Here is a 24,469-nt window from a genome sequence, read left to right as displayed (position 1 = left end):
GAAGTTGACAGCATCTTCTCCAACTCAGCAGGGGTGGCTATAATAGATTTTTGGGATTTATAAACTGACTTCCATTAACCCTAATGAGAACTGCATCTGTAAATAACTTATTACTGGTAGAAGACTAGATCCTTCAAAGCAGTTTTAAGGATATTTTCCCCCCTTTTTAATATTGTACTATCAAAGCTGGCCAAATTTAGTTTTTAATTCCAAATTTCTGACTGGAAATTAATCTGAATGGTATCATTACTGGTAGCTTCTGAAAGATATATGACAGTGTTGGTGGTGCTAAAGAAAACAACAGTTTTAACAAGGAAATGCCTAAAACTGCAACCCAAGTTACAAGTTCTGTTTTAAAGGTGGAAATCCATAGTAAGGCTTCACCTTGTAAACTGGTTCCTGTATTCGGACTTTTACAACTGCTGCGCCTGTTTTGATTCCTGAAACCAGAATCCTGTCTCCTTGTTTTTCTGCTCTTTCTAGCTCAACAATATAGTCTGGGGGAGAATACTCTGCCTCTGAATACTTTAAAATCCTGAAAAATCAAAATGAGACAGAAAAAGTTATCTGTGATTGTTTCAAGTTCTATTTTTAATCCATGTAAAAATGATAGTGTAACTGAAGGACAAACATTATGGGATGACATGGTGTGAAGAGAAATGTGAGGAAAAAGGGTATGTAACTCCTGTGTTGATCTGCCCACACAACCATTCACTGCTGACTTTGAGATGTAAGGGGCCTGCCTCTCTATGGCACATCTGGTGATAAAACAAAGTAAAGGAGAGTTTACACTTTGGCAATCTTAAACTAATGTACCACAGAACCCTCCCTTTGTACTAAGTATTACTTACTACTATAGCCAGGGGAAAGGCATTCTTTCTGAGAACTGTTTCTGCAACTAACTCCACTATCAAAACCAGTGCTGCATAACCTACCAGTCAGTGCATAAGACTGGAAAGCTAAATTGGGTTATATCCCCATGTCTACCATGGATTCACTAGTACCTAGGGAAAAATATTTTTTCCCTCTCTCTCTCTCAAAGTATGCATAAGTAAATGGATATAATACTACTTCCTATCTCCCCTACTCCCTGGGAGTTCTTGGAATAAAAGGTACTATAGAAATGTCAAGGGTGGAGGGGGTTGGGTTGTTTTCTTAATGATTCAAAATATAGTTACCTAATTTTGCTAGAGAGTTCTAAGCTGTCCATGTCATCATCCTTGGCAATGTTCCACTCAAATGTCATTCCTGACAAGCTACTGAATGTGTTTCCTGAAGATAGAAACTAAAATGAGTATGGACATGACAAGTTCAGAAGTATGCACTGGTGAACGTATATTATGCTTTTGTGTGTAGAGGCATTCATCTCTCTTTTGCATACGGCTAGGAGAAAAGGTAAAAAGCTGCAGCATTGATATGCCATGACCAAGTGTCCTTACTGTCTGCTGCTCACTATGCCTACCATTATAGAGCCATGAAGCAGGAGGCCACAAGCTCAACAGGCTTGCAGTGTTTTTAATACGATCTCTCTCTCCCTTCTTAATCTTGTACATGAACCCACACCACAAAAGCTACATATTCCAAAGAAGTTTCTGATCACATCCAATCTCTCCTTAGTCATAAATGAAAATCCACGTACATGCAGAAGACAAACTGGGATGAAAAGTAGAACGGTGCTCATTTTATTTTCATTTAGTTGGGATGACCATACAACACATTTAACCAATCATTAATATATCACTTTGTGGCTGTAATTAAAGTTTAGGAAGCAAGAATTCTGATAAATGTTATTTCACACCTTATACAAGCTTCATTACCATGGCACCTGAGCAGCTTGCAACACCAGTTTTTACACTCACCCACGCATCACTCTTTTGCTTAGCATACCCTGATTGAAAGAGAAATACAAACTCTCATATAATTCCTATGTTAAAACATTTAATGAATAGAATAGAATCAATCAAATACTTTCTGTAGCTGAAAATGAGAAATGTTATAGAGTTCATGATATGGCCACATTTCCCTATATGGAGCAGAGGAACAAATATATTTTACATAGGATAATATAAGCGAACATAAAAAAGGCACAATAAGATGAAACTGAATCTCCTTTCTCTAGCCACCATGTTAGGTCAATTCTACAAGTCTGCATAAGAGAAAGAGATCAATTGTTTAAACATGTGTGAATTCTTCAACATCTTGACAACAAATATCAACAGCAAATTAATAAATAGATGCTACCTATATAAGATCAATAAGAATACAGGAAGAATAAGATGTGTTTATTTCTAAGAAGGCTGAGTTAAATCCTGGCAGTTGCTCCAGCAGTTTGTCCTGCACACAGTACCTTCTATATCCAGAGCCCTCACAGTTAACTCCAACGGAGCATCTTCCACGTAGATTTCTCGAGTTCGTGAGATAATTTCAATACTGTCTATCACATCAACAATGACATCACAACGTAGTAAATGGCCTGTCACTAAAATAAGAAAGTGCCCTTTAATTCATATCCCATAAGTCTATTTTGGTTTTCCAAATTTGGAGATGCTAGCACTAGTGATAAAACAAAAAGAAGCAAGCCATGGATCTCAAGGCAATGGGAGGGGAACAGGCCTTACTAAGAAAGCAGAGAACCCTCCCAATCTCCAATACACCCAGTCTGGGACTCTGAAGCATGGATGCTGCAACATTATACACTTTTGTTGCTACCTTTTTGAAGTCACATGCAAACTTGAGGTGCCTAATGTGCATCAGAGTACTTTTGCATAGGTCTCGTGCTGTTATCTGTGACTGCGAAATGAACAGTATTTTTTAATTTAAAAACACAATATACCATAATTCCACACCTTGGACTGTAAAACTTAGATGAAATAAGATGCCTGAAAGCATACTATTGTAAATACTGGTCTAAGGTGGACAGACTAGCTTATTAAGGGGTTTTCCCTTGATTTATTCTTCTCTACAGCTTTGGAATTTAATTTTGAACCCATGATCCCTTCCTGTCACATTACTCTTTGTCTACGTACCACGATCTTCAGCTATAACAACACTGCTTAGTTTCGTGGCTTGGGTAGACTGAGCAAACAGCAAAGCTCTTTGTGAACAAGTGGTACCATTCTTGTAAACTGGCTCAACAGTGACTGTATCCTGACGGGTAGAATACCTGAAAAAACAGAGACATTTGGATGTTTCTCCCTCCTCCACTTCGCAATATAATTTGCATTATCTGGGGTAAAATAAATATGTGGTATATTACAGACTGATTCACTGTTTTATTACAAAAGAGAAGAAAGATGTGTTCTAGTGGGGTAGTACCTCTGGCATGCGTGAGAGAACATATTACCAAGGGGATATACCGCAAGACGTTTAAATGCTAGACTGGATCAGATTAGGCACCCAGATAGCTTAGCGGCCCGTCACCAGAGCCGACCCGAGCAGGGTGCAGACCCTGGGGCAAATCAGCCCATGCCGGGCCTCGCCTCCACTCTGATCCCATGCGCCCTGAACCTGAAGAAGCTGCCGCTGCCATTGGCAGTGGTGGTGTTGGCGGTGGGGAGGGGGGTAGTGGGCGGCTAGACGCAGTGGCGTTGCACAGGGGGTGCACATGCACTCCCTTAGAGCACCAGCATACATCCTAATGGCTTCACTCACCGCTTAGGTGATGGGCAGGGAGGGCAGGCAGGAGCGGCAACGCCCCCCCATGAGTGCAGTCTGGGGAGCAGGGCCGTCAGGTGAAGCAGCTGCGCTCACAGCTGGTGCACAACTGCTAGCCGGGGAGCAGGGCTGCCAGCAGAAAAGGCCACAGGCACTTTGGGAAGCGTTGCAGCCACTTTTTAGCAAGTGAGATCTTCTGCAAAGGGGACCTCCCCAGCAGCGTAGACAGTGCAATCAGCCGTGGGGGACGCCCCCACCCTGTCAGCTCGATCAGCTGCCAGATACCCCTCCCCCAGTTGCTGACTGGTCACTGGCGGGGCATTTGCCACCCCTGACTCAAGAGGCACCAGTTGCACATGGCTGGATGCGAAGCCAGCAGTGGCCGGACACCTGGGACCGTCACCCTGATTCACACCCCACCCCCAGGGATGGCTCTGTCCATCACCAACTGCTGGTACCAGGTGCCGCAGAGGATGATGCGAGAAACAGGCTCTTGCAGAATAAAACCCTCCAGGGAAAACGAACTGAGATTAGCTGAAGGCCTAGAAGTTGCAGGTTGCTCCAAAACGTCAGGTGTGTTTTGGCTCTTGCAAAACCCTCCATGTCCTTGTTATTCAGCCACACATTTGAGCCCTGCACACAAGCACCTTAAACATGTCTTGTGGCAGCGATCTCCCCGGGCTACCAAAAAGCCAAGGGCTTTTTTAACTTGTGCCGGTTTTGAATCGGATGAGCGATAAGGGCAGGGCTCGGAAAAGCAAAGACCTGAACCAGATCAAGGGGCCAAAGCAGCAACCCCTGGTCTCCACCATGTCCAGCCACAACACCTCTTTTCCCCAGAGGCCAAATGCCACCGTGCTCCCAAAGGAGGAGCTGGTGCCTCTCTAGTCTCCCACGACCCCCATCCGTTGCCCTAGGCCCAGGTTACCCGTGCTGCAGGCCCGGCTCCCCCATCTAAACCTTTGCCCATCCCCCCGGACAACCTTTGCTCCCATCCCCAAGCAGAGGCCTCCCCCCAGGCCCAGCCCTGACCCCAGTGCCTGCCCAGCTCTCCCTCACCAGGAGTAGCAGCCACCCTCGGCCTCCAGCACAAAGGGGACCCGCAGCTCCCGGCTGACAGGCAGCAGCACCTTTGGCACGTTAAGCTTATAGGGCCAGGAGGGGGCCAAGAAGGCAAGGAAGGCGAGGAGGAGCAGAGCGGCCCGGCGCGGCCTCGACAGCCTCATAGCGTGAGAGGCGACAAAATGGCGGCGGCCGCAGAGCGCGGTTGCCGCCTTCCAGCGCGCGGGCTCTCTGCGCATACGCGGCGGGTGCCACTCACATTCCCACCACACTTACCATTCTGCGCATGCGGCCCCGCTAGGGACCCTCTGCACATGCGTCACTCGGCTCGCCTAGCTGGTCTACTCCGACATGTGTACGCATGCTCTGACTTTTCTGTTCTACGCATGCGCAGCCGGTAGCTCGCTGAGCTACGCCGTTTCCGTAGTCTCACAGGTTCGAGCCCCAGTACCGACTGAAACTGACGGGGGGAGGGGCGAACAGACAGCGGGGACTTCCCGGGTCAGGTGCCTTTGCTGGGAATCAAGAAGCCGGGCGTGATTCCCGGCCCGGGCAGGTCCCAGCTCGTTTCCCAAAGGGTAGCCCAAATAATTGTCTTCCATACATTAGGGTGCAGGCTGGAAGCCCAGCAGCCCCTGCATGCATGGGGCGGGGAGGAAACGGGGAGAAGTGCACAAAGCCGTGCACACACCTGCAGTCCCGGGTGGAGCAGCCCTGAGCAGCATCTGCTCAGTCCCCTCCCCTGCTGCACCCAGCAAGGGGAGGGCTGCTGCACCCCTGCTCCAGGCAACACTTAACCCTGCCTCTGCTCTGCAGCAGTAACCACTATATTCCCTACAGGAAGCAGGCTTAGGCAAAGGCACAGGACAAGTGGAGATAAAACGAGGGTTCCATACGCCAGCTGCACCACACAGCCACAGATGACAGTTATTTTAAGTGCTATGCCTCCGTAACCCATCAGCCCCCGGTTGATAACAGTGGGCTCATTTTTAATTTACTGTTTTCTTATGGCAAGATAGCACCAGCCTGCATAAGACAGACAATGGGTAATACAGCATTAAGATCTTTGCATGTGAAAGGCTTCTCCCTGGCCAACTCTTTAGCAAAAGCAATTAATGAACCCACTTTCTTTCGCTTCAGGTTGGAGAAAGACCAGTATGCAGCTTCCTAAAGAGCAAGGAAGAGAGTGGGTAGGTTCACTCAGCAGACAAGAGGTTTTTGCCCAGACTCCATTATGAAGACATCCCACCACAGGCACTGGGAACAGATGGACAAGCAGAAGCACATACCAGACAGTGTAGTCTTCTGATCTTCTCACCCCAACATATGTATCCCCTTTGTTATGCAGGCAGTTTTGGAATGATTCCAGTCTGGCACCAATTTGTCCCTTCTGATGCTCTTTACTAGAGCCATCTAATTCCATCACCAAGACCAAGCAGCAGCTGAATGCAGGTAGTTCAACGCATAAGAAAGGGAAGAGACTTCAGCCCAAAGCCCAGATCTAGACATTCAGTCTTTTGAAAGAGGGGAGGATTAGTTTCCCCTCTTCTGTTTCTGGATGTACCAGACAGCTACAGAGCTTGGTCTCTGCAGGCTGCATTCCACTAGTGGGAACGCCAAGATTAAAAGGTGCCTTTAATCTTGTGATCTGTGTTAAGCCAAACTAAAACTCCACCATCCTCAGCTACGTGCACTTACCCTTCTCTCTCCAGATTGCTGAAAAATAAAGCAAATAAATACCACTACACCTAGAGCACAGCATGGAGGGAATGGTTCTTTTATTTCAAAAGACATTAAGACAATTTTCAAATTTTAGTATCAAAACACTTGATATGGTTCTTCTGCAGATTGGCCCCTAAAACCACGAACAGCCAAGGAGCGCTCGAGCCGATGAGCTACACAATGCAAACCTCACACTGACCGCAGTGCGTGCACCTCACAACACAACTGAGCTTCAGCAATACGCTGCAGGATGGCTTGTACCCAGTTAAGACATCAAGAGTGCTCCTGGCAGGAAGGGATCCCCTCTCAGAAAAGCAACTCTTTGAACAAGAGACATTTTTGTATTTAAGCTATGAACATGTTTGCTCAGTGATGAGTGACAAAGCTTGGTGTCACAGCACTTAATGAAGGCAAATTCAGCCCCAGTGGCAGCAACCGGCTAGAGGAGCTGCCTGTTTTTATGTTTGTTAGTAGCCTACAGAGAGGGGGACTGGGCCACACAGGGTATAAAAGAGGTCCATGCAACTAGTCTCTATATGTTTAAAGAACAGATTTGGTCTTTTAAAAGAAAAAAAAAAAAGGAGGAACCCCCACTTCGCTGTGACCCCTGGCTCTGGGACAGGAGTGGAGTTACCTTAAAGCTGAGACTGCACTGCACTTTTTGGCAAACAGCTCCTGGGAGTTCCAATTCCCACTAGCCATATGCAGGTGGAGCATAGCTCCCCAATGGGGCCTGTGTTTCCAGGCAGGCTTATAGGAATGGTCCCCCTTCCCCTCACTGCTGTAGAGGCAGAGAGGAGCAGAGCTGACAGACACAAAGTTAGTATCAAATTGTAAAGCTGTAAGCTTCCCCTGTCACTTGCGAGCCCCCTCCCCCCAGGCTACGCAGAACATTTACAGTGGTCACTACAAAAGAGGTTGTTACAAAAAGTGTGCAATCTCATACGTGCTCTCCAAACATTATTGCATTGCTTTATTTCCCTTAATGAAGCTGTTTAAGGCTCTGCCCAACCCGGTGACCTTTAACCCTTGGGCAAGCTGGCGGAATGTGTTTGGCTGAATTGGCAACAGGAAGGTAAACGGTGAAGCCCAGGGTTACAGGTCAGCGCCGGATGGGCTGGCCCAGCAGCGTGGCAGAGGCGTGGCAGGGGTCCTTTACATTTCGTTCAGGTCTAGCAGGGTCTGGTCCAGCATTCTTTGCGTGCAGAGATGCTCCTCTTTGGTGGATTTCAGTTTATCTGGCAGGAGGCAAGAGTCAGACAGTTAGAAATCAATTTAAAACTGCACAGACCCAGCCAGAGCTTGACCTGTGCCCAGCACAGCAGCCTTGCATTAACTCCTTACATGGTGGCTGCAGGACTCCTTGTGACCACTAACCCTGGAGTTACCCAACTCATTTGTGCCTTTTATCTCTAGAGAGGCTGGTGCCCACAGTACTGCTGCAGCTGCTGCTCAAAAGGTCAGTGTGTTTAGCTAGTGCCAGCACCTGGACTGTGTGCGCAGAAGCATCAGTGACACCGGCCTCCCCCAATGCTTCAGGGAGCAGACCCCAGCCCAGTGGCCAAGCATCCGCCAGCAGGCACCCAAGTTGCTCCAAGCTTTGTTCAGCAGTTCTCTTCAGCCAAAGAACTGCACCCAGTGCCTGCCCCTCCCAGAGTTCACACTGGAGGCATTAACTGCTCATGTCATAGGACCAGCAGCCCTGCAAAGGTGGGACTCTGCAGCAAGGCCTCTTAGCAGGGGTAGAAGCCAACCAGGAAGCTGCTCTCCACAAGCAGGAGACAGTGGCTTAACGAGAGCATGCATGCTCAAGCCCACCCAGAGGTCATGACATGCTCCCTGGGCCAGGGGAGCCCACATCAGGTGCCAGGGTTCTTGCTTAATCATGTTGCCCTAGCAAATCCCAACATGCAGGAATACCGGACAGACATGCTGCAGGAAGAGAGTACGTCGATACAGGTGGCCTGTTGGGGCATGGACAGAGACGCAGTGCATTCTTCTGGAGCACCCTGGAGGTCAGACTGGGAGGAAGGCTGCTTCCTGGTGCGGAAGCCAGGGATCCTGCCCAGGAGCCCACAGAAGCTACCTCTACACCCCCTGCACCAACCCACACAGGATTCCCATCCTCAGGAAGGCATCTGGTGACAGACACTTACTTCCAAGAGGATCATCCCCACACCAGCTGGGGTCCTTATGGACCAGCCCCCACAGCTGTCCAAGCCCCTCCCCAAACTTTCTGGGTCAGAGCTCATCTATAGGAAAGTAGCACAGGGTTGCAGTCATCTTAGAGACCATGAGGTCAGTGGTTTATTGTCAGAAACAGCCATCAATCCATGCAGCAGGAGATCCTACAGGCATTCAGGGGACAGCACTTACATATACACATTGGTCTTCTCTACAGCAGCTTGCCTAATAGGTACAAGCCTCTAAGTCAGCCCACACCCACAAGCTGGAGGGGACTGCTAGTCTGACTGCACGCAGAGCCCTGCAGGCCAATAGGGCACAGCTGCCCAGGCACTGGCCTGATGGATTCTCAGTCCTAGGGATTTACTGCACTGAAGAGAGGTTAAATCTCATTAAAAAGAAGAAATTCAAAAAAGGAATCAGTACATTAGATACTGGACTGCAACTGCCCCCCACCCCCTTAGCAGCAACTGCACTAGTTGGGCAAGCTGCACGCCTGGTAATAATGATCAGAATTCACTGTGGTCCACTGGGCGGGTCTCACAATAAGCTTGTTTTTATGTCATTAGTGGGGCCCCTCCTCAGTCACACAGATCATGCAGCGTTAACTTCAGCTCGTTAGAGAGCAGGCGGTTTTTCTCAAGCTGGCTGTACAGGCGCTCTGCGGCAGCAACAGGAGGATTAGGGAAACAAGGAGAGAAAGAGAGAGAGAGAGAGAGAGAAAGGGAAGGTTAGTAGAAGACCAAGGTGAGCACGTTAAACAACCTGTCTCAGCATCTCGTGGTTTTATGACTTCCAAGCCATGGATGCCTCAGCCTGCAAACAGGAAGCAGACTGGGTCAGAGAAGGAGCCAAGTACAGACAGAAGTGTTGCTGTGCATCTGTAGTGATACAGGAAGGCAGAGGACAGTGCTGGAGGATGAAGCCTACATGCCAGCCCGTTTCTTATGCCCCAACACCAGACGACACTTGGAGGCACCGTCTTCTGTATAAGCAGAGTGCAAGAAAGTAGACTAGTTGTCAGGGCCATTTAGGGCAGCATTTATGTGGAACTAGTGCTTGTAAGGCTGGGTCCCAAGAGCTAAAAGGATCACCTGCAGGGTGAGACTTTGGCCCCCCACAAGCTTCCTACCAGGCCAGCAGTACAAGGGAGCCCCAAAGCCCTGCCTGCTTTCAAACAGTATTAGCGATGAGCCACCGTGAAAGTCCCTTGGGGACAGATGTGTCAGGACACCTAGCAAGGATGCCCTGCCCATGCTCCTGATGGAGCACATGCTACCCAGCAACACCAGCCAGGCACTCCAGGTAGCAGAGCAGAGCTAAGTCCAGAACCACATGGTCAGCTGGCAGGACAGGGACAGATGCTCTAGAAAAGGACCCGCCTTTGGCATGCTGCATTTACATTTCAGCCCTGGGGATGGTACAGCAGCGTGCTGTTGCCTGACGCAGAGAGGCCTGTTCTATCGGCTAAGACTGGGCCAGCAGCCTCACAACTGGAGGGGCAGGCATCTACTGGCTCAGCTTTCCTGCCAAGCAGGACAGAAGGCATGCAGCCTACCTGCAGTATTCTGGGGTCAGGGGGAGTAGGCAGCTAGTGCACACCAGCCACCACCCAGGGGGAAGGAAAGGGGGCCCAAAGTCAGCAGCAGGTGTGACCAGATGTCTATGGGGCTGTTGCCCCATCCTTGGGGAGCTGTTGCTTGCTCCAGCAAGGGCTCTATTCATTAGGTATGCATTCTCTGGGCTTGAAGGCTGCTGAACAAACCACCCAGTGACTGGTCTAAGCCTGAGGTTAAGTAGCAGTTGTAGAAGCAGGAGAGGGACAGAGCCCCTGGTGTGGCACCTACAGCAGAAGTAACATGGAATTGCAGCCTCAGATCCCCACAGATCTCACCCTCCCTTGGGGCCACTGCTCACTGGGACTCTGTCCGTATCTGCAGGGACAGGCAAGGCTCCAGGCAGACTGTAAAACACAGCCCCTGCTTAGGCAGGAAGAGCTGGAAGCAGAGCTCCTGTACCGGGGGATTTAGTGACAGCACAGACCACCTCAATATGACGGTGCACTATGGGACCATCAGCACAGAGGTCAGCACAACAGCCTACAGGAAAGGAGCCTGGTGCCAGCCCACTAACTAGCCAGTTCCCAGGAAAGGGGCTCTGTATCCAGCTATGCTGCTTTGTTCTCAAGCCTGCTGGCTTCAAAAAGATCCCCCTCCCCCAGGGCTAAGGAAGGATGGTGCCAGATGGCCTGGAGGCTCAGGATTGCATTTCAAAGGGCTTTTATCTGTGTTTATGGCACCCCCAGCCAGGAGCCCAGCCCACTGCTGGGCAAGAAGCCCATCAGGCTACGAAGTGACTAAGCCCCAGACCAGACATTGCCTCACCTGGGCACTAACCATCCACCTCTGGGCAGGGAGGTCCTGCCCATACCTCCCTTCTTCAAGGTCATTTCAGAAGCACTTCTACCCGCCATTCCATGCAGATTTAGATGGAGTTAATCCACTCCTCAGGTCTTTCTAGGCCTTCCTGCCTCAGGGGACAGCCTCAGATCTAGGACAGGATGTCTTACCCGGCTAAGTGCTGGCTCAGCCCACCCCCCACCCCAGACCAGTTGGGATGTCTAGGAGTAGCACTAAGAGGATAAAAGCAGGGGCCATATCAGGCCTGAGATTGCAATGTGATGCTGCTCATGCTGGGGAGGTGGCAGGTTCTTAGCTGTGGCAGAAGCCAACAAGGAGCTTTGCTATGGAGGGTATATGACAGTGAGAGTGCCTTCATATGATACCTTGCACCTTTCCAAGTCCCCACGAATGCCCAGCAGCAGGGCTGACTGATCTGGCAGGGATGGCTTTTCGCTCTGCACCATGCCCCGACATGGTGCAGGGTGCCCCCATGCCAGAAAACGATGCCAGAAAGTTCCAGGTTGGCAGTAAGATGTGGCACTTACAGATGTGCCTGCAGCATGTGTGCAACCATGCAACCTCCAAGGACCAAGTAGATCCCACCTCAGACCTGCAGCCAAGGGTGCCCGTGACCAGCTCTGCATTTTGATGCCAATAGCGTCCATTTTGTACAGACACACCCACATCTGGAAACCAGAGGCAGATGCCTCACCTCCAAGCAGGCACAGGTCAGTGCAGAAACTTTACTTCTTACCAATACCTGTCCAGAATTCAGCAGGCATTTAATATCCCATCAAAGCATTCATATGGAAGCTAATGAACTGAGAACTTCTGCACAGCACACTAGCACAAAACAGTTCCAGCACTATCTGCATAAATAAATAAAAATAATAATAATAAAAAAAAAATAAAATTGGGGTGATCATGACCAAATGCAGCCTCAGGATTTTTGCTGCACCAGGAGGGCTCTTTAGCAATGTCATGTGAACATTTGAGGCAAGAACAGACAGCCGCACGGAGCTTGGTGCAACATTGATGTATTCCACTGACAAGGGAGTTGCACTGGGGCAAGACACCAGAGCTCTAGGACAGAGCAGCCACTAGATACCCGTTTTGAGAGCAGCCGTTTCACTCACCGTGAATTTACACATGTAGGTAGTTTTTTCCCCCCTTAAAAAGGCGACTTCACGCTAAACCAAGAGGCAAGAGAGAAGTACAAAAGGAGCTTTATGACTCTACACAGAATAGGCAGATGACAACAGACACTCAGCCCCACACCCAGACACACGGTAAGGGCAGCCCTGGTGTGCACCACAGTGTCTGGCACGTCAGTCATACACAGGAAGCTTTGTTTAGGAGCAAGTGCAGTGCACCAGGGGCTGCAGCCACTGTCAAGTTTCACAGCATCTTTACAGTGTTGACTCCCTGGGCTGCCTTGCATACAGTCTAACTGGACAAGGGCCCTGGAAGGCACAGTGAGCAGGAGGATGAGCGCGTGAGAGTGAAGGTTGCAGATGCAGAACAAGTGATCAAGCAGAGGGGCAAATCCAAAGTGGAGTTTGGAATCACAAGATTTATCTGCGTGAAATAAAGAAGGAGACACGCATTTTAGGAGAGGTGTGTGCTGGCACACGGCACACGCGGGGCAGCAAGTGCTCAGGTGCCAGAGCCAAGGGTCCTTACTTCTATGAGGCGAGCGCCTGCCCACCCCCGGTTAATGGTATGGGAAACGCACAGAGTAGCTGGTTAGAATCCACAGCAAGTCAGAACAAAGCCAACAGCTGGTTATGCCAACAGACTCGTTTGGCTACTTCCACAGATCACTTATCTACTCAATCCAGCCTCACAGCAACAGTCCCTAGGTTTAGCCAGCGGCACCTGCCACTTCATCCAAACCCAATCCTTGGAGCCACCCTGCTTCAATGGCCTGCTACAGGGATGGCTGTCCCCAGCATAATGGGAACTGCACTACTCAGATCAACAGATTCATGCTAGTCCCGTTGAGCACGGCTTTACGCCAGCCCTACTCAGCACCATACATGCAGAACGCAGGGACCCGACGCCAGCGTTAGAGATACGGCATGCTGCGAGAACCTCCGCCTACACCCAGAGGCAGAGATCTGTAGAAGTAACCGACACACGCAGTTAGTGTCACTTCTGTAGCCAACATCTCGATCACGGCAAACCAAGCAAGCGCTGGCCCAAAGGCCTGCTCAAGCGAGGACAAACACCAGCCAACTCATATTTACATGGAAGTCATGTCATTGAGGGCGTGGTCCAATTCCTCACTAATTGCTTTGTACTTCAGTTTCTGGGCATAGAGCTCATCTAGAAAGGTTTGGAGAAGAGGGAAACAGTGAGGGAAAGGAAGAGCTGATCAAAACTCTAGGGGGTGGAGCAGCAGCAGAGGATCTACCAGCAGGAAACAACGAAGCGTGTCTGGAGACCCCACGGCCAGGTCACATCAAGAGCCTGTTTTGTTGAAAAGGACAGCTTGAAGACAGAGCTGGGTCCAAACAAGCCCTGCAGGCAATGCACCCCAGTGCCAATGGAATCGACTCCAGGATTTTAAGAATTAAAAACATTTCAGTGGCTCTAAATTCACGTGCAAGACTCAGCTGCCCTGCTGGATCCGCAGGGACCAGTGCTGGATCGTGAGGAACACAGGTGGCTGGAAGTGAAGGCACAACCCTTTTCAGAGGGAGTGGAACAGGTTTCTCTAGCTAAGAAGGGCAGAGAGCAGCTAGAGCACTTGTATTGCTTCTCTCCCCACCCCGCTTTCAAGCACAAAACCTGTTTTGAACTGATTCACCAGCAGACCCTAGGAGGGACTCCCACTCCAAGGTCCCACTCCAGAGTGACATGTACACCTGGGCAGGAGGAGCTAGATAGACTGCACCTGCATTATCTACCAAATAATGAAGCAAGGCAACAGACCCTGCCATCACTGGCTGAGCAGAAGCCAGTGTGCAGGTACACACCAACACACTCTCAGGGCTAGTGGGGACTCCTCCCCCACGGCCATCTATGCTACAGAGCAGCTGCTCACAATGCAGCGATTGTCTGTACGGCCTGCCGCACTGGCCCCCAGCTACATTGCTGCAGCAGCAGGACAGCTGGAGCCAGCCACCCAGCTGAGGGACAGGCTGCAGCATGCAGCGCTGTCTCCACGAGAAGTCATGCAGCTCACAGCCCTGTGAGAGTCGCACCTCGCCCTGGATTGCTGCCTGGCTTCATCCGCCTTCTGCTTGGCTGCTGTTATGGAACAAGGCTTGGGTAACACCCAAAACCAGATAAGCCTTTGCAAAGAGCTGGGGAGGCTGGTGGCCTTGCTGTCTGGGGTCACTCAGACCAGGCTCCTCGGGATCCATGCCCAGGGCAGCTGGGCAGGCCAGGAAGTCTGTTTTGCATGGCCTGCTATCACCCAAGACCACACCTAGGACAGCACTCCAATGAACAGCCCAGGCTGGCATGGAGGGGTAGCATGCGAGCTCAGACCTCCTTGGCTCAGGTCTACCCAAGTCTGATCAAGAGCACAACGGTGTCCCGAGCAGGGGGCAGCCTGTCCACTCCCTCAGTTCCAGCCCCAAGCCCCACAGGTGCTGGGGTAGAGTCCATTAACACTCCTTGTGACAGCATGGCTTCTCCAACCCCACAACATACCTTCCAAGTCATCAATGGTCTTCTCCAGTTTGGCTACTGATCGCTCAGCAAATTCGGCACGGGTCTCCGCCTGTCCCAGGAGAGGAGTCAGAGTCGGTCAGCCAGCAGGATGGCAGGCACACAGCCACACATGGCAGTGCCATAGGACTGCAGGCATCAAACCAGGTGCCCCCCTACAAGCTTGGACCCCCCCCTCCAGGTCTGCCCAATCCTGCATGCCAAAAAGCAAGTTCCCCTACCTGAAGACTACTGCCACTCACCTCCTTGAGTTTGTCGGTCAGGATCTTGATCTCCTCTTCATACTTGTCCTCTTTTTGGGAGTACTGTGGAAGAGGCAGGCAGTCAGGCTCCAGCTGTGCCCAGCTCTACTCACTACTGTCCTTCCTGCAGGCAGTTCAGAGTCTGCCAGTGAGTTACCAAACCCTTGATGAGCAGCACAGGAAGGAGGAATTCACTTCTGCTTCTAGATGTGCCATGAAGTTCCCCAGCCCAGAGGACCTGCCTCTACTCTCAAGAGCCATGTCTGAGTGGCAGGAACCCAGCTGGGATTCTGGCTCCAGGCCTCTCTCGTGATAGTAGAGCACACAGAGGGGGCTGCCAAATCCACACCCAGGCAGCCCAAACAAACAGTTGGGCCCAGGTTCCTGGAAAGAGCTTCACAACTCATCACCAGACTGACCCCCTGTGAGGCCAGCACTACTTGCTAACAGCATTTAAAAAGGTTGGTAAGCCTGGGTCTGCAGTATCGAGGAGCACGAGCAGCGTGCTCCAGGCAAAGGCTGCAGCAAGGCTCCCAGCTCTTGGAGCATTCACCCTCTGGGATGTGTGGGAGCCAGAGCCCCTGGCCAAACAGCAGGCACATTCTGGGCCCTCCAAAGCAGCCCTACCTTCTCAGCCTGGGCCTCAAGAGACTTGAGATTGTTCGTGACATTCTTCAGCTCCTCCTCCAGCTCGGAACATTTGCTGCGGAGGTTTGTAAAGAAGGCAGGAAAGAAGGACAGAGAAACAGGAGGGAAAGAACACGGGAGGGAAGAGAGAGAGAGAGAGAGAGAGAGAGAGAGAGAGAGAGAGAAAAAAAAAGAAGAGAAGTGAATCCACATGTAGAGAAGACCACAAGGAGACAGGGCTCCTGGGAGCAGGCTGGGTGAAGCCAGCACTTGTGCAGGTAGTGAGCACCACTCAGGTGCTTAGACCAGATGCCCCCTTTTAAGCACCTTGTAAACGCTGCCGCAACATCGACAAGGCCTTAAGAGGAGCTGGATGCAACACCTTGCACACAGAATGGGATTATTGACCAGTATAGTGGAGAGGGAAGTGAGCAGACAGCTGCCCCTAATCTGGAAGGAGGTTGCCAGCCAGGAGAGAATGGAGCATTCCAGAAGGGAGAGAAAGGAGAGATGCCATTAACAAGGAGGGAAGAGCACAGTGAGGAGGCCGCAGGACCTGCAGGTGTCACAGTCCAAGGAGGGGACAGTTAGTACCTTTTCTTCGGCCACAGCCAGACACTTCAAGTTCTGGTCCATCATTCGGATCTGCTCCTCCACCTCCCGGACACGACTGTTAGTGGCGGTCACATGATGGCACAAGCCAGGTGGGGGCAAAGGTCAAAAGGAGCACCAATAACACAGTAAGCAGAGCAAAAAAGGGGGAGGGGAAACAAAGAAGAGTCTTGGTCATGACATGCATGTCAGGAGGGAAGCAGAACTCTGCCTGCTGTGTGCACGGCTGACTTTGTTACACAAGGCCCAGAAGACCACAGAAAGGCCCCTGACTGCCCCTGCAGATCTACTCGGATGCCTCCACATGTGCGCATTCCTTCTGACCAGGACTTCACCTGCTGTTCCCTGCCCTGAGACCACCCCCAGGATTGCAGAAGCCTGCAGAGGTGGCGGAGTTGTGGCCGCTCGTGCTCTGCACCCCAACCCCAGCCAGAGGACCATGTGCCCGGGTGACCACACAAAGCTGTGCTGTTGAGTGCAAAGCAGGAGTGCAAGGGAAGGCCATTAGCCATGTCTGCTAGGCACTAAGTGGGCCTAGGCAGGCTGCAAGCTCAGTCCCTGTTCCGAACACAAGGTGTGTGAAGCTCCTCTCCTCCCTCACCTGCTGGCCTAGCACCCCACCTCCCTCCCCCGGGCCTTGTTTAACAAGGTTTGGGATGCTTTTTCTAGGTTAGTTTCCGTGCAGTGGAGTCATGCAGGCAAGAGCAATGGTGAGATACTCACGACTCTGCAAGCTCGGCCCTCTCCTCAGTGCGCTCCAGGTCTCCTTCAATGATCACCAGCTTCCGGGCAACCTGGAGAAAGGGAAGCCAGACCCTGAAGATGGGAGAGAGAAACAAGCTTCCTCCTCCTAAGCCACACAGCCCAGAGGAGAGCACCAGGCAGTCCACTAGTTCCTTTGCAAGGAGAATAGCACATCTGTAGTACTGTGTCCAGTTGTGCCCCCCTCCCCCCACCCAACTACAGAAAGGATGTGGACAAACTGGAGTCCAGTGGAGGGCAACAAAAATGGTTTGGTGGCTGGGGGACATGACTTGTGAGGAGAGGCCGAGGGAACTGGCCTTATTTAGTCTGGAGAAGAGAAGACTGGGTGAGTATCTAATAGCATTAGTATCTAATCGAATTGAACTCCCTGAAGGGGGGTTCAAAAGGAAGATGGAGCTGGACTGTTCTCAGTGATGGGAGATAACAGAACAAGGAGCAACAAATCTCAAGTTGCAGCAAGGGAAGTTTAGGTTAGATACTAGGAAGAATTCTCTCACTAGGAGGGAGGGTAGTAAAACACTGGAACAGGTTAGGTTACCCAGAGAGGTGGTGCAAATCTCCATCCTTGGAGGTTTTCAAGATCTGGCTAGATAAAGCCTTGGCTGGGATGATCTAGTTGGGGTTGGTCCTGCTTGGAGCAGAGGGCTGGACTAGATGCGACCTCCTGAGGTCCCTTCCAGCCCTCATTTTCTATGAATACAAGATAGCAGCTGGGAGCCAGCCTGTCCTCCAGCACCCACACCAGCAGTATTTCCCAGACAGAGAGAGGGAGAAGTCTTTTCCCCAGGCAAGACCAAGTTGCCAGAGCTTCTGCAGACCTCACCTCTTCATACTTCCTGTCAGCCTCCTCCGCAATGTGCTTGGCTTCCTTGAGCTGGATCTCCTGCAGCTCCATCTTCTCCTCATCCTTTAGGGCTCTGTTTTCAATCACTTTCATGCCCCTGCCAAAGAAGCAAAAGCGAGGGTTATACATCACTGTTATTCCCCCCACCCTCAAGCCACATAGAAATGTGGATCTCCAACCCATGGTGGCATCTGCCAGGTCTCACGGAAGCACAGATAGCTGGCCAAACCCTGGGCTCCACTCACCGCTCACTCTCGTCAGCAGCTTTCTCAGCCTCCTCTAGCTTCTGGAGCGCTGTGGCAAGACGCTCCTGGGCTCTGTCCAACTCCTCCTCAACCAGCTGGATACGTCGGTTCAGGGATGCCACTTCTGCTTCGGCCTAGGGAGAGCCAAGTGCAGCAATTAGCTGGTCTGGAGCAGCATCCGACAGCTGCTGAAGGGAATCGACGTAGTGCCCATCACCGAATGAGACGCCCACTAATTGGCAGATTATACCTGGCAGTGCACTGTGGGACTGCCCAAGGGTCAGGAACACGTGGCATGTTAGGCAGCATCACACAGCCAGGCCACCCCACATGCATTCCCAGCAAGTGGCACCTCAGGTCAGAGGGCAGTCAGATTATCTAAACAGCCTGGCTAAGTGCTCTTTCTGTTAGAAGCCTCTGCCTTTACAGTTCTGGCCACTGGGAACACAACCCCCTCTACCCCACTCTGAAAGAAAGGCTGGGGAGGGGGCTGAAGTCTCTACAGCAGGGGCAGGCAATTATTTTGGGCAGAGGGCCGCTTATTGAGTTTTGGCAAGCCATCAAGGGCCGCATGACAGGCAGCCAGGGGCAGATAAATATTAATTTTCTAAATTTTTTAGGGGCCCCATGGGCCAGATAGAATGGCCTGGCAGGCCACATTTTGCCCACCCCTGCTCTACAGACTCTGCCCAGGAGCTTCTAGCCCAGGGGGCCACAGCACTAAGAGCAATGATAAACTCCAACTTCTTCTCTAGCCAGACGGAACAAAACCAACCCCAAGTCTGCTCTCAGTGAGCTGACAGGCACCAGATGAGAAGGGGGCTCTGGTCTCCAGAAGGGCTCTCTGGAAGACCATTCAGAGCAGAGTCCCTACAGAGGCCTTGCAGCCTCCTGTCTGAGCCAGGAATGACCTGTTTGGAGGCAACTTTTGTCACCGCTCCTGCTGCATCAGCAGAGCACCCAGGAGCCCTCCTGAGATCTGCACACCAGGCTTTCTATACACAGCGTAGCCCGTCACATTTGGTCAGCACTGCTCTGGGCCCATGCCCCCTCCTGGGAATCTGGTGAGAAGTCTGCAAAAACTATAGGCATCGGCTCACTGCTTTACACCAAGCACAACACGCCCCACCCGCCCCCTACCATCTTCAGAGGAGTCTGGTCTCTCCTGATCAGACCAGAAACCCTGTGGGAGAACAGCACAGCAGGCCAGCCGCGATCCAGCACAGCTGTGCTGCGATGTCACCCTGTGACCACGTGCCTCATCCTAGAGGCCTTATTAGGCTTGCTTGAAATAATGCCCTAACCGCCACTTGCGACAAAGCAGCCTGCCCAGGCACGTGGTCCGAGCCAGCAGCTTGTGCCCAGGGGGCAGGGCAGCAGCCTGCTGTAACCGTTAAGCAATGAAAGAGGCCAGTGTCAGAACAGGGCTCCATGCAGTTCAGCCTTGGTTTTCCCCTCAGGAATCTGCTCATGCGCCCCTCCCTTGCATGGCAGCACAGCCGGATGCTGCACTCAGCGTAGGAAGGCCACACCCTCCAGGGGCCCATTTCCCAGTGCATGATGGGAAAGATTTCCCATAGGAAAGTGGAAGACCCTTGAGAGTGCTTGGAGGCCTGTGCTGCGGGCCAGAGCAGCCAGCAGCTCCTAGTGCTGGAGTAGGGAAGTGGTTTGTTTGAAGAAGGGCAAAATCATAGGTTAGAGATAGGTCTGGAAAGGCAGCAGCTCTGCTAAATGTCTGGCTGGATCTTCGGCGGTCACAGAGAGCCCCAGCAAAAGCCAGAGAGCCGCAAGTCCAAGCGCAGCCTGGCACTCAGCTGGTACAAGGCAGACAGAGCCCGAAGCCTCCCTACCACACCAGGTTGTGCTTAGTTGGCAGGTCCTGCTGGATACAAGCCCTGCTGATGCTAGGAGATCCCTTCCCACGAGGAAACCTGCTTTTCCACCCCACCCAGCCACAGCAAGGCAGCCTCTGCCTTCTCTTCCCCCCGGCCCCTTCCCTGAGCTTGTAGCCTCAAGGCCCACCCCCCCTCACCACATGGCAAAGAGACATTCCCAGCAGCCTTGAGGACATCTCTGCTGCTAACAGGGTAAGGAATTTGAGTGCCCACTGGCTCCCTGGGACGGGTAGGAGGAGCAGCCAGCGTAGAGCCCCCCTGCCTGCTGGGAAATGCCCCGAGCACATTTGTTCTGGTATCACTTCCCCCACTGGCAGGGCCCCACAGAAGATACCACCTGGGGGGGCTGCCTACCACTACAGGGCCCCTGCCCAAGCCAGAGCACTAGTGAACATCTCATTATGCTGCAGGGCAGCAAGAAGCCCAATGGCCGTGTGTGTTCCTATGACAACCACAGGCTTCCCTATACCAGGACAATGCCGCAATTACAAAAGAATTCCTGGGGAGGCTGCACATGAAAGCAGAGCCGAGGGCTGGGAGGGGCCTTGTTCTACTGCAGAGCAGAGCCTCCCCCACCAGGGGCCCGGGGCTCATACCTGCTACCTTCCCTTGCTTTTCCGGGTGCCTCCCTGCACATGCAGTGCAGGCTTGGCCTTTCCTGCCCCAAGTCCAAGTTCCTCATTAGCTACCCACCACAAAGCCTGGCCATGCTTTGCTTTGCATATGCTGGAGCCAGAGCATGAGCAGGCATTTCCGCTCCCCCCTCCCCCCGCACACTAAGCAACAGGCCACCAAGCAGAGCAGCAGATTGGATTGGCACCAAGCTAGAAGGCAACGTGGCCCATGCTTGGCATTAGACCAGCAGGCTGGTTACTCTGTGCATGGTCCAGGCCATCCCACAGCCTCTCGTTCACATCTGTACAGCAGCAGTGCAGCTTCCCTCCCAGCGAGGCCTAGACAGAACTATCCCATCCTCACAGGCTTCCAGCAAATCCTGGACAAGCCTGCCTCAAGGATTGGGAATGGAGAAGCAAGGCCAATAGCTCCCTACCTCAAAGGGCCTGGGGTCTTGGTCACTGCACCCCCAACCCCTCTCCCCCCACAGGACAGGATGCTTGCTGGTGTAGGACTTTGAACCTGGCTGCTCCTTCCCCAGCAGGATGCCAGGACAAGCCCTCAGTGCCAAACCCTGGAGTTCCCCGGTAATTAAGCCTCCATTTAATACTTTCCAACTTGCTTAGTTTCCTTGCACTGGCAGCATCACCAGTGCTGTCACTTCCACTTTCCCAGAACATGCCAAGAGCTGCCGACACCTCTGTGTTGGACTGTGAGCCAGGCAGGATTCCTGGAACCCTTCCCCCATTTCCTCCACCAGAGACAATGAAATACCCTGAGCAGCAAGGTGGTGCCAGTGCAGGGAGGGGTTTCCTTCATGCTGCAGTCTCACTGCCCCAGCCCCACAGCATTTCAACTCAGCCCATTTGTGAGAGGAGCAGCAAAGCCAGGGGAAGCCACCAAGCCGGGAGAACTGTTCCCCAGCTCCTGTTACACAACCCATGGGAACTCTTAGGATGCAGCAAGGGGGCACAGATCCTGCCCATCACCTGCCCCCTCCCCACAGCAGAGACTCAGCCTAAACCCAAGCAAGTTCAGTGGAAGAGCAGCAGAGTAGAGAAGCCGATTCGTTACTGTGCACAGAGATCAAAGCAGCAGTGACTGAAGTGTGGGGAGTCCAACAACGCGCCCTGAAAGCACATGCCAGATCTGCACAGCAACCCCCCCCCCCCAAATTGCTACCCTGCATATTCATGGAAGCCCATTCTGAACTTTCAGCAAGAGACCACTCAGACATAGGCTCCATCCCAGGTACACTGCCATCCAGCAGCCGACTTCCCGGAGCTGCCCATGCCAGCTCCAAGAGACAACCCCACCTAGTTTTAGACACAGGCCCAGCAGGGAGCAGCCTGGCTTCCAGATAGTTGCGTGCTGAGGTAATGCTGGAATCTGTAAGGACCCAGATTAAGCTTATGCAGATGTTCAGTCAGGCCCCAGCTCCGAGCTGCTGCACAGGCCTGGATTTCCAGATTCATCCAAGCCCAGGCATTTGGTAGCCATGCATGTCCTACAGCAGCTGGCTGCAGCTTGCCAGTAGTGACCCCCTCTCCACCAGGTAGTTTCATAGATACAGAGCACAATGAAGGGAGCCAGAGCCCAGTACTCTGGAGTCCAGATAGCCATGGGTGTGGCCAGGCAGCTATTCAGCACAGTTGAAACATCCTGGACTCTAGGGCCCTGGAAGGCAGCAAGCCACTCTCAACACACACCTATGCAAACACAAGCCAGGAGACAAAAGGAGGAAGGAGGGTGAGAGGAAGTCTAGGCCAGGGAAGCACTTTGGAGGTAGGTGGAGGTTTCCCTTCTGCTTAGGAGGTTAACCCCACAAGTGTTTGCAAGCCCATTTCTCAAGGGACTGCAGACTCAGAGTCCACTCCTCCCCAGAATGCCTCTGGGTAGGGCAACGCCCTAGTAAGGAGCTGGCTCCCTGGGGGAAGGCTACTGCAGAGCCACAGCTGTGGGTTGGCCAAGGGCTGTGGCACTCCCAGGCCCAGCAGCACCTGGGCTCACAAGGGACTAGAAGAAAAACAACACGCAGTCAGGCAGCCCGAGCTCTGGGAGGCAGCTGCAGGTATCAAGCCACTTCGGGTGTTCAGCCCACGCAGAACAGTGCAGGTCATGGCATGCTGCTTTGATGAGTCCCCTGTCCTCATCCCTACCTACTGGTTATCACTGGAGTGCTGCTTCCTCACCCCCAGCCTTTGGAAAGGCAGCCCCAGATGGCTGGTTTAGTCACGGCCCAGCTGAGATGAGCCTGTCCTGTGCCTGGCACATCTTAACTAACCTGGGCAGTGTGCTCCCCAGCACCTTTTCTGCAGGACACAGCCACCAGAGTACACAGGTAACCAGCAGGACTTGGGATCAGTTCCCCTCCCCCGCCTTCCCCCCCCCTCCATCCTTAGCCAAACACCACTCCCAGAGCAGATAACCTGCAGGAATAAAGCACCCAGGGAATGGCATTGTTCAGCAAAGGAGGGCCCTCCCTCCCAGAAAGATTCAAGCCATGCCATTTAGGCAAGGCCACAAGGGAGTTGCCCAGTTCCACACTGGGAATCCAGACAAGGCCCGGCTTTCCCCAAGCCAGCTACTTCTCAGAGAAGAGAAACCTTCCCTCTCAGCACCATAAAGCAAACATGCTCGCAGACAGCTGGAGTCTACAAGGGAGATCTGTAGAAACAAATTGTTAGTCCCCAAAGATGCAGTCGGCTGTCCCTGCGCTGTACGTGCAAGGGTGGGTCATCATCATTCTTACCCCACTTGGCCGCTTCCCTGCAACCGAGCTGGGCATTCCCACCAGCTGGGAGGAGCCCTGCCCACTTCCACCCCAGGTTTTAGCACCCTGACCAGACTAACCAGCATCAACTCCTACCACATTTCGAGCATAGGCCAGTAGTCAGAAGAGCTCATAGCACGATGAGCAGGCTTATTCAGACTACTTTGGGATCAAATCTATCCCCGTCTTATTAGATTACCAAGGCATGAAACTTCTTCCAAGAACAGTAAAGCTTTGATTTCAGTCACTCTAGCATAGAGCTGAAGCTAGAGACTTCCAGAAGCCAGGGTATTAAGTCTTAGAAATTGGCATAAACACCACTCCAAGCACTGCTCTGATCCAGCCAAATCACCACATGTAGAGGCTGAGCGCACACAGAGCTGATTTTACCAAGGACGCAGCTCTGCAAAGGATTGCTATAATCTCAGCCAGTCAAAGGTTACCAAAGCAGCTCCAAAAGCAAAGCTGAGCCTCTTGCTCAGTATCTCTGGTGCTGGCTTTATCTGGACTGTGTCCCAACTGTGAAAGCACACAACCAAACCCAACAGAGCTGAAAGCCGACAAGCCTGGGGGCGGCACGCAGAAGCTGTGGCCTGCCCTTGAAGTCTCAGAACATCCTGCTTTCAGCCTGGAACGAGCTTCCCACAAGACGGAGCTGCTCCGAGCATTGGCTGCAGCAGGGAACCGAAATCCCATGTTCCACGCAGATTTTTCCAACCACAAACCAAGAGCTGGGATGAGCTAGCCGGGCTGCTATTCTTTCAGCTCAAGTTGCAAGAACTTGCTTTGAACTGAAAGCCCAAAGATTCCCTTATAAAGCCACCGCACGCCAGGGGCACAGCAGCCTTGTGATCTCATACTGGGAAGGGCCTGGGAACCCAGCGAAGCCACCAGCTCCGAAAGGGAGCTGGCAATGGCCTCCCCCACCCGAAGCTGCCAGCTCAGCAGCATCCCAGGGCCTGCCAGTAAGATCCGGAGGGGCAGTTGGCTGCCCTGACACTTGCGATGAGCAGCCGAGATAAGAGCAACGCCAGGCCGGCGGAAAGTGCAGCTCATCCGGGGAGGGGCTGACGCACCTCTTCCCAAACCGAAAGCAGCACCAGGACCTCCCCCATGACGCCTGCAAAGAGGGCGCCAGCCTCGCCC

At 52.3% G+C, this 24,469-nt stretch overlaps 2 protein-coding genes across 8 annotated transcripts in view; both read right to left on the bottom strand.

Annotated features, from left to right (window-relative positions):
* NUP210L (nucleoporin 210 like) overlaps positions 1-4,889 on the bottom strand; it is a 34,991-nt gene extending 30,102 nt beyond the window's left edge. The window contains exons 1-5 of the mRNA XM_006030955.3: positions 4,714-4,889; positions 3,027-3,163; positions 2,348-2,479; positions 1,179-1,272; positions 385-535 (exon numbers count right to left, since the gene is read on the bottom strand). Coding sequence (XP_006031017.1) covers positions 385-535; positions 1,179-1,272; positions 2,348-2,479; positions 3,027-3,163; positions 4,714-4,880 — 681 coding nt within the window. The 5' untranslated portion in view covers positions 4,881-4,889. The remainder of the gene's footprint in view (positions 1-384; positions 536-1,178; positions 1,273-2,347; positions 2,480-3,026; positions 3,164-4,713) is intronic.
* A 1,588-nt stretch (positions 4,890-6,477) lies between these two features.
* TPM3 (tropomyosin 3) overlaps positions 6,478-24,469 on the bottom strand; it is a 25,947-nt gene continuing 7,955 nt past the window's right edge. The window contains exons 3-11 of one of the 7 annotated variants that reach the window (XM_006030947.2): positions 18,041-18,174; positions 17,775-17,892; positions 16,910-16,980; positions 15,575-15,650; positions 14,948-15,010; positions 14,688-14,757; positions 13,274-13,352; positions 12,161-12,214; positions 6,478-7,676 (exon numbers count right to left, since the gene is read on the bottom strand). In XM_006030947.2, the coding sequence (XP_006031009.1) occupies positions 12,196-12,214; positions 13,274-13,352; positions 14,688-14,757; positions 14,948-15,010; positions 15,575-15,650; positions 16,910-16,980; positions 17,775-17,892; positions 18,041-18,174 (630 nt within the window). In that variant the 3' untranslated portion in view covers positions 6,478-7,676; positions 12,161-12,195. The other 6 variants (XM_006030948.2, XM_014523327.2, XM_014523328.2 and 3 more) reach the window with 6 other exon arrangements.

Source organism: Alligator sinensis, unplaced genomic scaffold, assembly GCF_000455745.1.
Source record: "Alligator sinensis unplaced genomic scaffold, ASM45574v1 scaffold1165_1, whole genome shotgun sequence".
Lineage (NCBI taxonomy): Eukaryota > Metazoa > Chordata > Crocodylia > Alligatoridae > Alligator > Alligator sinensis.
The sequence above is the reverse complement of the archived record's forward strand: the minus strand, read 5'-3'. Positions and strand labels throughout refer to the sequence as shown.